The sequence below is a fragment of the Bactrocera latifrons genome, unplaced genomic scaffold (assembly GCF_001853355.1).
Source record: "Bactrocera latifrons isolate USDA-ARS-PBARC rearing strain unplaced genomic scaffold, ASM185335v1 scaffold_6, whole genome shotgun sequence".
NCBI lineage: Eukaryota > Metazoa > Arthropoda > Insecta > Diptera > Tephritidae > Bactrocera > Bactrocera latifrons.
Window position 1 is genome coordinate 3,547,778 of NW_017537267.1, and position 16,791 is coordinate 3,564,568.

General features: G+C 34.7%; 1 protein-coding gene across 4 annotated transcripts in view; it reads right to left on the reverse strand.

The window, feature by feature from the left end:
- LOC108974977 (transmembrane protein 120 homolog) overlaps positions 1-16,132 on the reverse strand; it is a 28,512-nt gene extending 12,380 nt beyond the window's left edge. The window contains exons 1-4 of one of the 4 annotated variants that reach the window (XM_018943148.1): positions 16,047-16,132; positions 14,705-15,104; positions 13,188-13,306; positions 949-1,078 (exon numbers count right to left, since the gene is read on the reverse strand). In XM_018943148.1, coding sequence (XP_018798693.1) covers positions 949-1,078; positions 13,188-13,306; positions 14,705-14,767 — 312 coding nt within the window. In that variant the 5' untranslated portion in view covers positions 14,768-15,104; positions 16,047-16,132. Of the gene's footprint in view, positions 1-948; positions 1,079-13,187; positions 13,307-14,704; positions 15,105-15,253; positions 15,616-16,046 lie in introns of those variants that run through there. The other 3 variants (XM_018943150.1, XM_018943149.1, XM_018943151.1) reach the window with 3 other exon arrangements.
- Between the last annotated feature and the right edge of the window lie 659 nt (positions 16,133-16,791).

The window sequence follows — 16,791 nt, forward strand, 5'->3', positions numbered from 1 at the left end:
CACGAAATTTGGTATAGGTTATTTTTTGAGGCAACAATGTAATCTCTGAAGAAATTGTTCAGATCGGATTAGTATAACATATAGCTGCCATACGAACTGAACGATCGGAATCAAGTTCTTGTATGGAAAACTTTCACATTTGACGTGGTATCTTCACGAAATTTGGTATAGATTATTTTTTGACGCAACAATGTAATCTCCGAAGAAATTGTTCAGATCGGATTAGTATAACATATAGCTACCATACAAACTGAACGATTGGAATCAAGTTCTTGTATGGAAAACTTTCACATTTGACGTGGTATCTTCACGAAATTTGGTATAGATTATTTTTTGAGGCAACAATGTAATCTCTGAAAAAATTGTTCGGATCGGATTACTATAACATATAGCTGCCATACGAACTGAACGATTGGAATCAAGTTCTTGTATGGAAAACTTTCGCATTTGACGTGGTACCTTCACGAAATTTGGTATGAGTTATTGTTCATAGAAATAATGTAATTTTGGAAGAAATTGTTCAGATCGGCTTACTCTAGCATACAGTGTCCATATAAACCGAAAGATCGGAATCAAGGGCTTGTATGGAAAACTTTCGCATTTGACGTGGTATCTTCACGAAATTTGACATGGAATACTGCTTAAGGTAATAACATAATCTCCGACAAAATTGTACAGATCGGATTACTATAGCACTTAGCTTCCATACAAACTGGACACATGTTACTGTGCATGATACTCTGCTAGTACCTTAAACTTCGAAGTTCTTAGATTAGAGTTTTAGATAGTGCTGGATACAGGCGCAGAAGGTGTTCCAGCACCTCTTTCATGCACAATCTTGATTAAGAGCGAAGGCAGGATAAGTGACATAAATTACAAATATATTTCTATAAATAATGAACAAATAATATGGCTTTTTCGATTTATGTAATGAGGTTAAATACTTACCTTGAGATATAATCCCGAATTGGTGGGTAATGACTGTTCGATTTCGTGTATCTGTGCTTTACGCTTCAGTGTGTTTTTATTCAATTCCTCCACTTTGCTCTTCTCTTCCGGCGTTTGAGCTGTTTTGCATCTAGATGGTACACAAATAACAAAAACAATAAAATGGAAATGTGAATTTAATGTTAAAGCAATTAAAAATATTATCAATTTTTTAATAGCAAAATCAAAACAAAAAGCGCTGAAAATAAAACGGAACAGGGAAATAAAAACACACCGATTATTTGTGTAGATAACTTTGTGTTGGCAATAATAATAGTTTTTTACTGCAATGGACCGTGTAATTGGAAATATATATTTGCATTTATAACCATAAATAGCAATAGAAGCAGAATGTAATTAACCGTTTAAGGTGCAATAATATATGCAGGCGCACATCGGTTGTTACAAGTAAAAATTTCAATTTTTATTTTTTGAAATTTCTGCGGCATAATTATGGTGACGCCTTAAAAGCACGTAACATCAAACTTTTGATAAGTGTTTATTCTATGAATTTTATTGAGCCCGTGAAATTTATGTTGGATAAAAGTCCATTTTACGGTAGGGGTGAATAAGTAGATAACATAACATAACAGGGCAAAGAGCAAAGTGCGCGAATAATTTCTAAAACCTTTATTGGATCATTAGACAACTAAAATATCGATTATGATAAGAAGCAATTAACTGTAATTAAACTTTAGACCTTTTGCAACACAAAGTAATAATTCAAACATAAAAAAAAAAAATAAAAACAATGAAGAACGAAGAGTTTGTTTGAACCGAAGCTTTAATGCTCTTTACAAATACAAACTATTTCTTAGAAGAACTCGGTTTTGATCGGACAGTTTGTACGGTAGCTATATGCTATAGTGGCCCGATTTGAATAATTTTTTCGATATTGTACCACTCACTGAGGCAATAATACATGCCAAATTTCTTAAAGATAACTAATCAAATGAAAAAGCTTTCCACACAAATAAATAAAGCTTAAATAATTAGTATTTCTTCGAATAAACGTTTTTGGATAATACAGGCGCGTCTTCTAGGCAAGGAGTCCACTCAACGCTTGCAATTCTTGAGAGGAGTGACCTTCTACGCCTTCTGCACAACACTCCATAATTGCTCCGTATTTGACAGGTTATCTTTCCAGAGGACTTCATTGACCTCTTCCCAAAGGTTCTCATTTGGTTTAAGGTCCAGCACCGAGTCGACAAACCCATATCCTGAACTCCATTTAGAGCAAACCAATTTTTTGCCAACCTGCTGGTATACTTGGGGTCGTTTCTTGTTGACAGACCCATTTAAACGACATTTTTCATTCAGCGTTTGGTTGAATAGTCTACTCTAATATTTCAACGTATACTGTAATTTGGCATCCATGTAACCATAGTAACAGAAGCATCCCCATGCATTGATTTAAGCACCTCCATATTTTACTGTCCGTGAAACATACATCGTCGGGTATTTAGGATCAAATGAAACGTTTACTGGCTTCCGTACATACTGTCGGCCCCGTCGTAAACCAAATAAAACATCTTTTGTTTTGACGGACCGCAATAAGTTGCGTCATTTTTTGACTGACCATCTGGCAGGTGCTGTTCAGCAAATTGAACTCTGGCCTGCACATGCCGGGGTTTAAGTAATGACCACTTTCTTGGGCACCTGCCATAGAGTTTAACTGTTATCAACTTTTTTCTTATGTGGAAGCAGTAAAATTAAGGTTTAACTCATCTTTAATTTTTTTTTTAGGTATAAAATTACTTTTATCGGGTCAAAGCTACACCTTTAACCAACTGTGTCCGCGAAAGTGCTTTTTTACGTCGTCACTTTTTTTTGGCAGAACATCCGAGCAAATCTTCTTTCTTTATTTCCTTCCGTTAATATTTTATTAATGAGATTCCCTTTTTCTTTAGAACAATTTCCCATTTTTGCAAAACAAATCTTTTGAAATTTAAAGCGTGATGTACTCACTGTTTCTTCAATTAATATGAATTAAAATTATATTTCGATCGCAGATGTACGTTTGAACAATTTTGAGAAATTATTTTTAAACGATTTTGTTCAAAAATTTCTTTTTCAGACATAGCAAACCTTCACTACTACTCTGGCTAACAGAAACTGAAACCCAGAGCTATTAAAGTAACTCCAGAACGAAACAATGTGCTACAAAGCTCTACAGGGTGGTATCCACATATTCCAATATTCTAATTGAGGACTAGCTAGTCTCAAGACATACTTTAAAACTAAATTTTTTATAATTCTCATTTCTAATCTTAAAAAAGAACTACCTACACTTATGTATCACCAAAAATTTTCCAAACTTGTACACTATCACCACTATTCGTCTTCATTAAAATGTTATTAAGTTTATGGGAATAAAGATAAGAAAGAAAGACACTGGTAGTCTACCCATGTCTGTCCACTATTTGCCGCACATAATCAACAATTTGTCTAGTTTCTAGTCTAGCACTCGATATTCATGCTTTCATTGCGTGTTGCTTGTAATAAAATTTATTTTAAAATTCAGCGATTAATTGTTCACAAATCCTTTTTATGTTGCTGTATGTATAATTAATTAGTCACATTTAATATAAACAAATGCGTATCAATTCCCGATTTGTAAAATGTAACACATATGCTTCAATTATATATGTACATACATATGTTAGTATACAAACAAATAGCATTCGTGATAAGCTTCGGTGACAAAGCGCTTAACAGTGATTTCACACAAAGGTGATGATTGATTAGTTTACTTTGGACTTCGGACTGTCCGAGGATGACTAAACATTTTGATTTACAGCTTTCCTGTGTTTTCAAACAATCTCGGGAATTCTGTAACCTGCTTTGTTGCACTGCATAATTGATTGTTGATTTATTGATTATAAATGTTGAATCATGAACTTTTATTAGAGATATGATAAGACATGAGCTTAGTTTTGGATCAATTTAGATTGATTTTTTGTATTATTTAATAGTTTTTATAAATTTTTCAACAACTAGGACTTCATTCATATTTAATCATAATATAATCTATATACAATACAAAAGAACGTTGTGTTAGTTAGACCATTTACTGTGCCCAAAAAATTAGGTGACATTGTATTTATTTTGAAAATTCTTTATTTATTCTTCCAAATCAATTTCATCCCCTTCAAGGTAATCCCCACTAGATGCAGTACATTATGCCAACGGATTTTCCAATCTTCGAAACACTGGTTGTAGTCACTTTCCGGGATGGCCTTCAGTTCCGTATTCGCTGCGGCTTGAATATCGTATAAAAACGGTGTCTCCAGAGCGGTCTTTTAAGCTTGGTGAACAGCCAGAAGTCGCACGGCGCCAGATCAGGTGAATGCGGTGGTTGCGGAACGATATGGGTTGAGTTTTTGGCGAAATGATCATTTGATGCAAATTTTTTGCTCAACAAATTCCGACATCGCACAAAACGAAAAACTCACTTTTAGCAGCTCACAAAACATTAATGAATATTTTCACATGAAATTTGGACATAAATGTGACTGTTGGTAGTACCAACATAAAAAAAAAAAAAATTCTCCAAATCCTTCGCAAATTCAAATGTCACCTTATTTTTTGGGCACAGGTATAACTCAAGAACGGCTGAACCGATTTGGCTGAAACTTGGTGGGGAGGTATGTAGCTTAGAATCAGGGTAAGGACATTGGATACTTGTTCAGATCGACTCACTATAGCATATATGTATGCTATATATGCCATAATCTCAGACAAAATTTTCAGATCGGATTACTATAGCATATAGCTTCCATACAAAGTGGACACATAGTTACCAACTAAAAAAATGCACCTGTCAAGGGTATATTAGCTTCGGTGCAGCCGATGTAACCGTTTTTTTCTTGTTTTTATTTGAGGAGTGAACCGAAGTGAATGTTTTCTTCTGTTTTAATATTCTCAATATTTTTTTTTCTTTGTTGTGAATAAGTTAATGGCAAATTTTTCGATAGTTATATAAACTAACATAAAAAATGTTATAATAATTGAATATACAGTCGGCGAAAAAAAATCCACACACTTTACGGAGTGGCTATACATAGTACAAAACTAAGGCTCATGTTATCTTAAGGGTTTGGGGTAGTCAGAGGCATGAAAAAATTAGAATTTTCAGTATATTTTTTTGTTATTAAATCAAGTTAGTTTACAAACATAGTAATATGGTAATATTATAGAATGTGTTGACTTGAAGTAACTAAAATTTCAAAAAAAAAAAAAAAAAAAAAAAAAGTTAATTTCCAAAGTTATAGTTGTCTGTTTTGATCCAGTTGCAAAAAACGGTACTTGCGGTGACAACCATAAGTCCTTGGAGATTCATCTAAAATCAATCGGATAAAAAACAAATTTGTTTTATAAATAGATAATTCTGAGCCTAATCAAAGAATTTTTTATTTTCATAAATAAACAAAGTGGCAAAAAATCAACAGTTAATTAGTCTTAAAAAATCGAAAATTTTGAAAACATGAAAATCCTTCGATCAAGCCCGAGATTATTATGTATTCTAAAAGCTGTATAAATTTCATTAAAATCTACTGAGCGGTTTTCCAGTAACAGTTGTCACCAGTTTTGAGAAAAACGCGTTTAAAGTTTCACACTAGCGCTTTGAAACTACTCAAAAACTAATTATCGGATCAACGTGAAATTTTCAGAGAACATTTTCAAGATATTACACTTCACGAAAATTCAAAAAAAAAAAAAAAAAAAAAAAAAAAAATTAAGAGTTCAACCTGTTACAGTATCCAGAACGAAACTGCGCAAGGGCCACTATCGATTCTTGCGGCGCCTCGTTTTCTTGGTCTGCAATGGCTAGTGGTTTGACACCAAGTATGCCATTCACTGAGAGATCAAGGTGTTAATAGCTCAACTGTAATGAATACCGGTCAGTGCATGTCTGAAGTTTTTTGCGTCCGAAGTCTTCTCCGCGAATTGTTTTATGTCGCTGACGTAGTTGAGGAAATACCTCTGGATGCTCCCGGCATTTCTGCGAAAGCACCGCAACAGAAACTGCTTGGAGAGGAGTTCATTATGCTCTTTAACATGGGGCATACGGGCCTCCTGTGCACGTATTTGATGGGAGACATCAAGAGGCATCTATTTTTCGTGTGCGCTTCACTGCATCCAGGCGACCATATTGGTGCGGCGTTGTTAAGGACCGCCCGGCCCATTGTCTTTATGTTGCCAACAACATTTCTTTGTCTTCTCCTCATGCGTTGCCGCCTCTGCACTTTGGCAACAATTACAGCCGTAATTGTTAAGTAAAGGAGTGACGGAGCACAGGCTGTCGAATGTTACACCTAAAATCTTAGGGTTATTGACAGTCGGCATTTAAACGCCATCGACTTCCTCCAGTTTTTAAATATGGTCGCTGTGGATTTAGTGGGGCAGAGATTTTTCGATTTCCTCCAGTAGGCTTTTGACAAGTCCTTTGCTACGATGATCGTCCTCTCGCTGGGTGAAGGGAAGTGGGGAGAAGAGAGTTATCTTAGAATAGCACTGCACATTGTTCGCGTAGTGTAGTAGTGGGACCACCGTTCCGATTTTCAACACATCGGGTATTTAAAGAGTGGTCAGTGACAGGTTGAGGACCTTAGTGAAGCGAATAGTGACAGTTTAAAAATTTAATATCAGAAAATTTTCGATTTTGTGATCTATTTTTGTCTTGAGTGAACTATTGAGCTATTGTATTATATTATTATTGTTTGTAATTATTTACGTAATTTTTTTTTTTTTCAAAAAACTTTAACTCTTACTTTTAGTTGTTTAAAGATATTTCGATATTTTTGTTTTAATTTTCTTTTTAATTTTTTTTTTAATTTTTTTATTTAAAAATTTAATTTTAATTTTTTTATTTTATTTTTTATTATTTCTTTACCTTTATTATATTAAAAATTTTTCTATTCCGAAATATAAATACCAAAACCGAACTGGAGGTCAAATATCCATGTATCCAAAACACTTGTAAATAGCAAAGCGCAAAACTGCTGCGAGTGCGCACAAAAAATGCAAATAAATATTGTAGATAATTGCGTAAATTGCATATTATTTTTATTTTGTTGTTATTTGTGTATTTGTAATGTTTGTTTTGATTACACGGGCAGTAGCGCCCGATCGGATCTGACAAAACGCGCGCTCTCACATCAACTATGTTTTTATTGTTTTAAATCACTTTTAATTTGAATTTATTCAGCCGGCCGGTGCGACAATAACAACAACAACACATTGCTAGCGGTCATTGAGCGCAATCCGCTTTACAAGCCTGGTTTAGCCAATAAAGTGTACTTAAGCAATTGCTCACATGTTTACCTCTACTAGCAGCGAGTAAAACACAAGCCGCTTCAATTTTGCTGATTTTTTTTTTTTGTAATTCACAACTTACATCATTTATTGCTCGACTTAATGACCCACCTTGAGGTTTTGGGGACGGCTTGACTGCCTGCCGACGCATGCAATACGTGTACGAGCTATTAAAATCACAAATTGCAATGTGAAATCGCGACAAAGACGCTCAGCTCAGCGCATGCTACATATATATGGATATACATATACATATGTGCCTACATACATATGTAAGTAAATACTACACTTGTGCGGTACTTATATATGCTTTTAGTTCCTACCTAATTCATTCCAAATCAATTCAATTACTTTGGATTTACCTTTGCACCACGGTTTGCAATATTTATTTCCAAGATTTTGTTTAATTCCACTTTGTTCTCACTTTTATTCTAAGTAAATATTTGTCAATCGAAATCGGATAAAAAAACATGACAGATAAAAATGCGAATTTTATTTTGATTATTTGTACAAATGCAACTCAAAGGTCGGAATGCATATTTGTTTGTTAAAGCAAATGCCAAGTAACAGATACGGAGGGTGTTTCTTGTGGCGAGAGCACATTAGAGTGTAAACACAAATGCCATAGCAGCAAAGAGAAGAAATAATGAAAGTAAATTTGTATACCCTGAACACGGTATATTAAGTTTGTCACCAAGTTGGTAACACCCAGAAGGAAGGGGTCGGAGACCCTATAAAGTATATATATAAATGATCAGTATGTCAGTCCGTCTGTCTGTATATATGTATACGAACTAGTCCCTCAGTTTTTAAGATATCGTTTTGAAATTTTGCAAACGTCATTCTCTCTTCAAGAAGCTGCCCATCTGTCGGAACTGCCGATATCGGACCACTATGACATAGAGCTGCCATACAAACTGAACGATCGGAATCAAGTTCTTGTACGGAAAATTTGCACATTTCACAATTTATTTTCATAAAAGTTGGCACAGGTTATTTTCTAAAGCAAAAATATAATTTCCGAAGAAATTGTTCAAGCCGGTTAACTATAGTATATAGCTGCCATACAAACTGAACGATCGGAATCAAGTTTTTGTATGGAAAATTTGCACATTTCACAACGTATTTCCATAAAAGTTAGCACAGGTTATTTTCTAAAGCAAAAATATAATCTCCGAAGAAATTGTTCAAATCGGTTAACTATAGCATATAGCGGCCATACAAACTAAACAATCGGAATCAAGTTCATGTATGGAAAACTTTCACATTTGACAAGATATGTTCACGAAATTTGGTATAGATTATTTTTTGAGGCAACAGTGTAATCTCTGAAGAAATTGCTTAGATCGGTTAACTATAGCATATAGCTGCCATACAAACTGAACAATCGGATTCAAGTTCATGTATGGAAAACTTTCACATTTGACGTGGTATCTGCACGAAATTTTACATGGATTACTGTTTAAGGTAATAATATAATCTCCGAAAAAAATTTTCAGATCGGATTACTATAGCATATAGCTTCCATACAAACTGAACACATAATTACTAACAGAAATGCACCTGTGAAGGGTATTTAGCTCCGGTGCAACTGAATTTAACGTGTTTTCTTGTTTTTAATATCTTTTATTTATACCCAAATATTTTTTAAAAGAAGAAAAGAAGGTTTCCTCCCGATATCTAGCACTGTCGCAAGTCTCAATATACATAGATACATAACTACAGACATGTATATATACAAATAAATATACATATATGTATGTATGTATTAAACGATGTCTGTGATGCTTTTAAAACTTATCGACTAGAGCGACACTGAGACCAACAACCTCAAACCCATATTTATTAACCTCTTCGAACTTTTTGTTTTTTGTTTTTTGAGCTTCAAAACTCCTTATCATCAATAAATTAGATTCGACAGGTTTAATGGCAGATAAATGTAGGAACATACATACATATGTAGATATACAGGATTGCGACTCTTTTCGCTTACAAACTACATACCTCCTTATTCTTGTAAAGAATACAAAAAGCAAAACTGTGTTAAAAGTTCTTAACTAAAATCTTTGTTGCTATTGTTGCTTAAAACATTTATCAAACTAGATTTTTTGACTGTAGCTGAAATATTGGGGCACTCCACTCCCGATAATGCCTCCTTGCTGCAGTGGGCAACTAATTTTTTCGACATAATATACGAAATCTAGAAGAATATACGAGCATTGGGTAGCGTAGAAATCAAACTGAGCTAAAATCGTGCACTTTAGGATTTTCCGTGTTATAAACCACACATTACACTGCAGCTTTACAGAGTAATGCGTACGACCATTCAAACTACTATTTTCGTAATCCCAACCGTCTTTTCGAGCAGAGAAAGTGCAACTTTTGTTGAAACACAAAAAAGAAGAAGTCAAGAGCCTTAATTTGTCGCCTTTAAATTTTGTAATCTTCAAATCAATTCAAGTATAATTGATGTAGCTTTAGCGGTTTTGGAGTAATGTACATTAAATCATTTAGGGGGAGCGGCACGCCCACTAAAATTTTTCTACCCACAGGTGTCGGTTGCTACTGTGATCCCTTCTACCATATTACGAGTATACCGCACTCGGTTGGGAATGAATATTCACGCTCTGCGCTCTAAGCCTTCTACATGCATACATACTTAAATATATACACACAGAAATACATTCATACAAACATATTTATATACATATATTACATTGTATTTTATTCTATTTCGGGAGAAATCACGCGACATTGCAATTTCTTTTCTATCTATTCTGTTTTGCTTGTCGTCATAAAATTCTACACAAAATACAACAAAGCAAAAAACCAAACGCAAATCAAAGAAAATAAAATAAAAGCTTTGAAGGCAGCTTCAGCGACACCAGACTTGCAAAGCAAATACCAAAGCACATGTAGATAATAGACATAACAGCTGATTAGGTGAAAAAAGCAAAAGCCAAATACAAATAGACGCCTCTCCGCTCCAAACAACGGCTGAGTCACTTTGAAGGTTGAGAGAGGCTTGACTTGATTTCATAGCTTGGCATAGCATATTATTTGCTTAATTTAAATTGCACTTGCTGTTGTTACTGTTGTTGGATTTGATTTTTGCACGGTTCTTAGTTGTTATTGTTTCCGAAAATTTATTTTTCATGCAAATTTTTTTTTTGCTAAATTTATAACGCCTTATTTGTTTATTGAATAATATGTTTGGGCATCCGCGAGTAGTTGGAATATTTTTTATTTTGAATATACTAAATCTATGCATGTGTGTACGTATGTATATGTGTAGGTGTAATTAATGATTCGAGACTTTACCGCTTTTTTCATATATGGAATATACTACAAAAAAATTGCTAATGCAGCAGTGCAGGTGGCAGAAGCCTGATATACAAGTATAATAGAATTCCAGTTTCAAACTTTAATTAATTTTTGCTGGAGAATGAAGAAAAAAGGAGTAAACAATTAACTTATCTATGTATGTATGTACATATTTGCGCCAAATTGGATAGCTTTGAGCTTTGTTAAAAGACCTTACTTTTGAGATATCGATCAGACTTTACACATCTTTTTTGTCCAATTCTCAAGTTCCCGATTTTTTTATCCGCTCAGGGACTGTCAACTCGGCCGAATTTTGGGGCTAAAACAACAACAGCAGGATTTTATATGGCGGGAGGGGGCAGAAACGGATTTCATTTCACTAGATATATTCACAAAATTTGGCATAGACATTGTCCCAGGTATTGCTACAATCTCCAAACAAATTTTAATTTTAATTGAGTCGCTTTTATTATATAAAATAAGTATGCAATGTATAATTCCCGTTAGGATGGTAAGGATTTGATAAGTTTTCATCGGGGTCATCCAACGGTAGGCCCAGGAAACACGCTGTTTCGACACGGACCGACCATAAGGAGAAGAGCGTCAGGTATGTAGGGTAAGCTGGGTATGCAAAGAGGTACTTAGAGTCGTGCGGAGACTCGTTGGATGCCGACCATATTGGTATGTCGAATTCGGTTCTGGATAAGCAGGAGTTTAACCTGCTGCAGTATCCTCAACGAAGCAGCCACTAGAGCTCTTCTTCGTCTGCAATGGGTGGTGATTTGAATTCAAGTTCGCCATTCACTCAGAGGAATCGGTGAAGGTGTTGAAAGCTCCACGGTCATTATGTTAGTTATGTATGTTGGGTCCATAGTCTGATCTGCGTATTGAGTTATGTCGTCGACATAGTTGCGGAAGAGGTCACTAAATTACACATTAAACTTATAATAACTGCTACAACAACTGTCACTTTATGGAGTATAAACTTTGTGACTAAAATCACAATAATATACAGAACCTAAAGGCATGATTGGTCAGATTTTACTTCTTACTAAAAATGCACATAGAAGAATGGAGCATGGTGTACGGTGTCTACGCCAATAAAGAAGAATAAGAAGAAGAAGAAGAAGAAAAATTTATGCTTTTCATAAGTTTTCAACAGGGCCGCATAGACATTCATCAGAAATTTTTGGTTAATTACCAACAACAACTTCAAAATATAATTTGATGACTGTTTAATTATGTAGAGGTTTTATTTTGTGCAAAAAATTTTCAATGACACAACCAAGCAAGTGTTGTAGGCAGGCGGGGCACAAGAAAATAAAAATACCTATTAGCGTTAAACGATAAGATTATGCAAAAAATAAAAGTATTTTGCTTAATTTCCAGGCTGCATGCAAGCAAAACGATATATGTAGATACATATGTACATATATATTTGCAAATAAAGTTTGAACATTGATTGGCAAAGCGATAAGTGCGAAAACATGACAAAATGTGCCAAAACGCAGAAGGTGTAGGTTAAATAAAAGAAAATGTAAAAAAATGCGATAAGCTTTTGGACAACGCTAACCAATTTACTGCTCGTAACTAATGCAACAATCAACTGTGGCAAAGCGCGCCCACAAGTTTGCACACATTCATTCAGCAATATAATTGCACTGCCATATTTGATTAGTCTCACACGTAGGCATGGGCTGTGGACAACATAATAAATAAATAAACATTTCGTTTTAATGCATAAATGATGGAGAGCACTTCGAAACGTCTAGGTGTTTTTATTAAAAATAGTGTCGGCAAACAAGCTCAGGTGCTAAACGCTTATCAGCGGCCAAGCGCTGTTGCTGATAGCGATAAAAACAAAGCGGTGCGCATAGAGCGCGAATAAAAAGTAAAACGATTTGTATGCACCTACACCTTACACATTAACACTTTTACGTTCGCATGCGTGTGTGGGGAAAAAAGCACTTCGGCGTTAAACCAGTTTGGCCCTTCAGAAGGGTGCGTTCATATCGGAACATTTATGAATATTGTTTGCAAGCACTTTGCCCATAGGCAAGCCTTGGACTTTGTAGCTGTTGTTTCTTTTATACGATAAAATGCGCGCACGCTTGTATGTTTACCATGCGTTTGTGACATGCTGGTTTACAGAGCACATTTAACAGCCGAAATTTTCCTTCCTTTTTAATGATTTTTCTGTATTATTTGTTGTCTACAAAACCAGCCGCAATGTCACGTGTAGGGTGAATGGTCTACACGGCATTGCCGCTCACTACATGCATGACTGTGAGTACTGATAGAGCTGCTTCTTACCACACTGAACACTTTATATATAGTGTTGTTAGTGATTTTGGATAACTGACAGTCTGGCTGCCTTGACAAGCGTATTGACTTAATTATACGAGTTTTTTTGTTGTATTGCATGCTGTTTTTATGACATTGAATTGTAAAATAAACCACAACTAGCCAATATTAATGATGTTTATGTGTGTTTGTGCGAATAATACTAAAAATAATGTTTGCGTTTTTATAGATATAAATTTTTAAAGGAGACTTACTGCTTTAGTGAAGCTGTAATTTGATTCATCCGATAACGTTGATGTTTTATTTCGTTGAAACATTTCTGCTGATGACTGTGGAGTTGTTCCAGCAACTCAATATATCGGCGATTGCAATCCTATGATGAATGAGAAATGCGGAAAATATTTAGTGTTTTATTAATATTTGGTTTAAGTTATCAAGAATATTGATAAGCAAATCTAGAAGTTTGAAACTAAGCACATGCTTATTCATTTATACATTCTATGTAGATATTTGGATTGACTTTCATATGAAGTATTCCCGGTAGTCATATGAAGTAGTATTTGGTGGAAAGTTTATTTCTTCTGTTATATTCAACAAAACAAATTTACGAATTTCACACGAGTTATCGAAAAAAGTTTCATTGAAATTTCCACCACTATTTTATACTAGGCACGTGTATTATTTACATTACGTTTTTCATTGCACGATAAATATGCAATTAAAATGTAAGCTTATTGATTATACACTAGACAGGTTTATTAAATCTGTACAAACTTGCACTAGTCCCTCAGTATTTGATACAGCGTTCAGAAATTTTTACAGAAAATGGTTTTATTTGACCAGATATATTTACGATATTTAGCATAAATTATTATCCAAGGCAGCACTATAATTTGCTAACAAATTATTTGGAACAGATTAGTATAGCATATAGGTTTCACACAAACGGAATGATTAAACTCAAGTTCTTGCATCGCAATGGTTTTGTTTCTGAAGGGTATTTTAGCTCCGGCGCAATCGAAGTTAACGTTTTTTGTTTTCTAATTGCAATAATTTTGTTAATATCTCAGATATGCATACATTAATATGCGTATTATTTATATTGCAGTTTTTTTTAAATATCATAGAAAAAAAAAATAATAATAATAATTAAACTGAATCTCAATAAGCGTAACAAAAAATTTGCATAATAGTCGGACCGGAAATTTAACGAAAGGTCAAAATACATCAATAATATTGAAAGCAAGCCATAATAAATATTTTTTGCAACTTCCGTAAAGAAGATGAAGTGCATACATATGTATGTATGTATGTGAAGGTCGTTTTTTCCTTCATAGTTAAAGTGCTCTTTAAAGTTTCGCAATGCACCTTTATTTGAAAATTATATTGCGTTTGCTTTCTTGTATTGTTTGGATTTAACAATATAGCAAATAGTGTGCAAAGTTGTTATTTGAGTTAAAACGCTTAACGGAGTTTCCAAATTTGTCGCTGACAGTGACTCATAATTTTTTTAATTTAAGAGCGAATGTGTTGCAATTCACTTTTCGTGCTTTGTGTCTGTAAGTAGTTATGCGTACATAGAAGCGTTGAACTCGTTATTTTATTTAATTTTGTATGCATGTAAGTGTTGAAATATGACAGCAAAATACAATAAATATTTAATTATATATTTCCTCATTCTATAACCCTAGGCCACAATATTTCATATGCAACAGTTGTTGACTTTTACTTTTACTAAAACAATTTTAAGCGAAACATTACTTCTACTTACCTCGAGTTCATTGTACTCTTTGGTGAGTTCGTCCCACTCGTTTCGCAATGTGTCTATATTCATTTTGTCCTTCTGTACTAGCGCACTCCTTTCATGTAAAATTTTATTAACTCACCACGAGGAAGCAATGCGACTTCTTGACTGGGGCAAAGTCGAACAGAGCATAAAAGGAAATGCGGATAACTTCTTGGTTGTGAAGCAAGAGTAGGTAGGAGTGGATTTGTTGCGCTAATAACACTTTGTTTACAAACTGCCAGTTTCACAGCCAAGCAAATCAAAATCAGCTGCTTGAGTTTGAGGTAATGTGCGTGTGTAACAGCTGCCGACCACTGGAGCAGTAGTGGGAACTTTCGCTTGTTATTTTACCGTCTTCAGTTTTAATTAATTGTATTGGAACTGTCTGACCGAACCGAGAAATAAAAGAGAATAAATAAAATGAAACACCAATGCTAACGTTATAGCCACAAGGGGTTGAAGAACCGGTTAAATAAAAAAATAAAGAATTAATACGAATTTGAACGTTTATTGTGGAGAGTAGCGTATACACACGTTTAATATCAATAAAATAGCGCGTATTTAGTAGTTCCAAAAAATGTCTGTTTAGGAACTGTAGTCGCAATACCCTACATATGCTCGTATGACTTTTCAACTATGCGGTTGTGTGACGTGGGTAGACGACAACGTCAATAGCTTTACACGTTTCGATTTTCTTTCTTTTTTATACGTTTTATTGTCACTTCCGTGGGCGACGCACAACTATTCAACAACACTTACGTGTGAAAGTTGAAAAAAATTTCTTGTATTATCACGTCACTACGAAATTCATATATTTCCAGCTATGTACTGTAGTGGGCGCACTGCTTCTTTGACCGCTCGCTAGGAGCACTACTAAACAATTGATATTTTTAACAAATTTTAATAGTGAGTTTACTTTGTTTTCTTGTGCGACGTTTGCTTGGACAACAAGCGCTCATGGAGCACACTCACGACGTGCACATCTGTTGAAATGCTCACGCCACTCTATCCGCTCAACAAAATACATTCGTCGATTAGATAAATAATTTAGCATATAGCTGATTTGTATTGTATAAACATTTATAATATAGAAGCTCCAGCATATGTAGACATCGCTTGCTCCATGCGAAGCCACGCTAGAAGACGCACAGCCAGTCAATTTTTTAATGATTCATTTTCGGCTCTCTGTATTTCTGTAAACCACTGTATTTATTGACTCATTTTCACTTTTAACACACGATTCCACCCTATAATATGAACTTTTGGGCACGGTTTCCTAAAATGTATGTTATTTCCCATTAATAAATCGATTACTGTAGCAATTTACCTTCAGAAAAATGTTCACGCCGGCGATTTCTGCGCATTCTTTCTTTTTTGTCGCTTAATTTCTCATTTTCGCTTTCCCTTTGTTGACAGCTGTTGCTATTTCAGTCTCTTGTGTGCCTGTCATGCTGACATTCGTAAGTGCCGTGTTTCGTGGTGAGTATAACTAGTCCGCTTGCCAAAGGTGGTGGAAAAATTTAAATGCTTTTCTTTTGCTTGAATGGAAATATATATTTTAAATATTACGGAACCGGATTAAGTGCGGTGTAGCCACTTCAAGAATTAATGGGAAACGAAATTGAAAATTTATTGTCATTTCTATATTGAACAAATTATAAAAATAAATCCAAAACAAGAAAGCGAATAATTACTCTCTAATAACGGTTGTTGTTGTAGGAGCACAACGCTTTCAGCAGTGAATCAAGGTATTGCAAGAAGTTTGTTGTTGTAGCGGTTAAATATACCTTGTTTAGGTGGTAAGTCGCAAGTTATTTGTCACCAAATTCATCAAATGGGAGTCCCAGGAAAGAAGCTGTTTCAACGGGTAGGTTCATAAAGAGAGGGGTATTAGATATGGAATTAATAGGGTATGCATAGAGCTAGCTGTAGATACCATGTAACGTTAAATATTAGGGTTCTATTCTGGGTAGGTAAGTATTGAACCCTCTACCGTATCCAGAACGAAGTTGCGCAAGGATCACTCTGGTTTCAAGCGGCAACTCGAGCTCACGGCCAGCGATTGGTGTTAT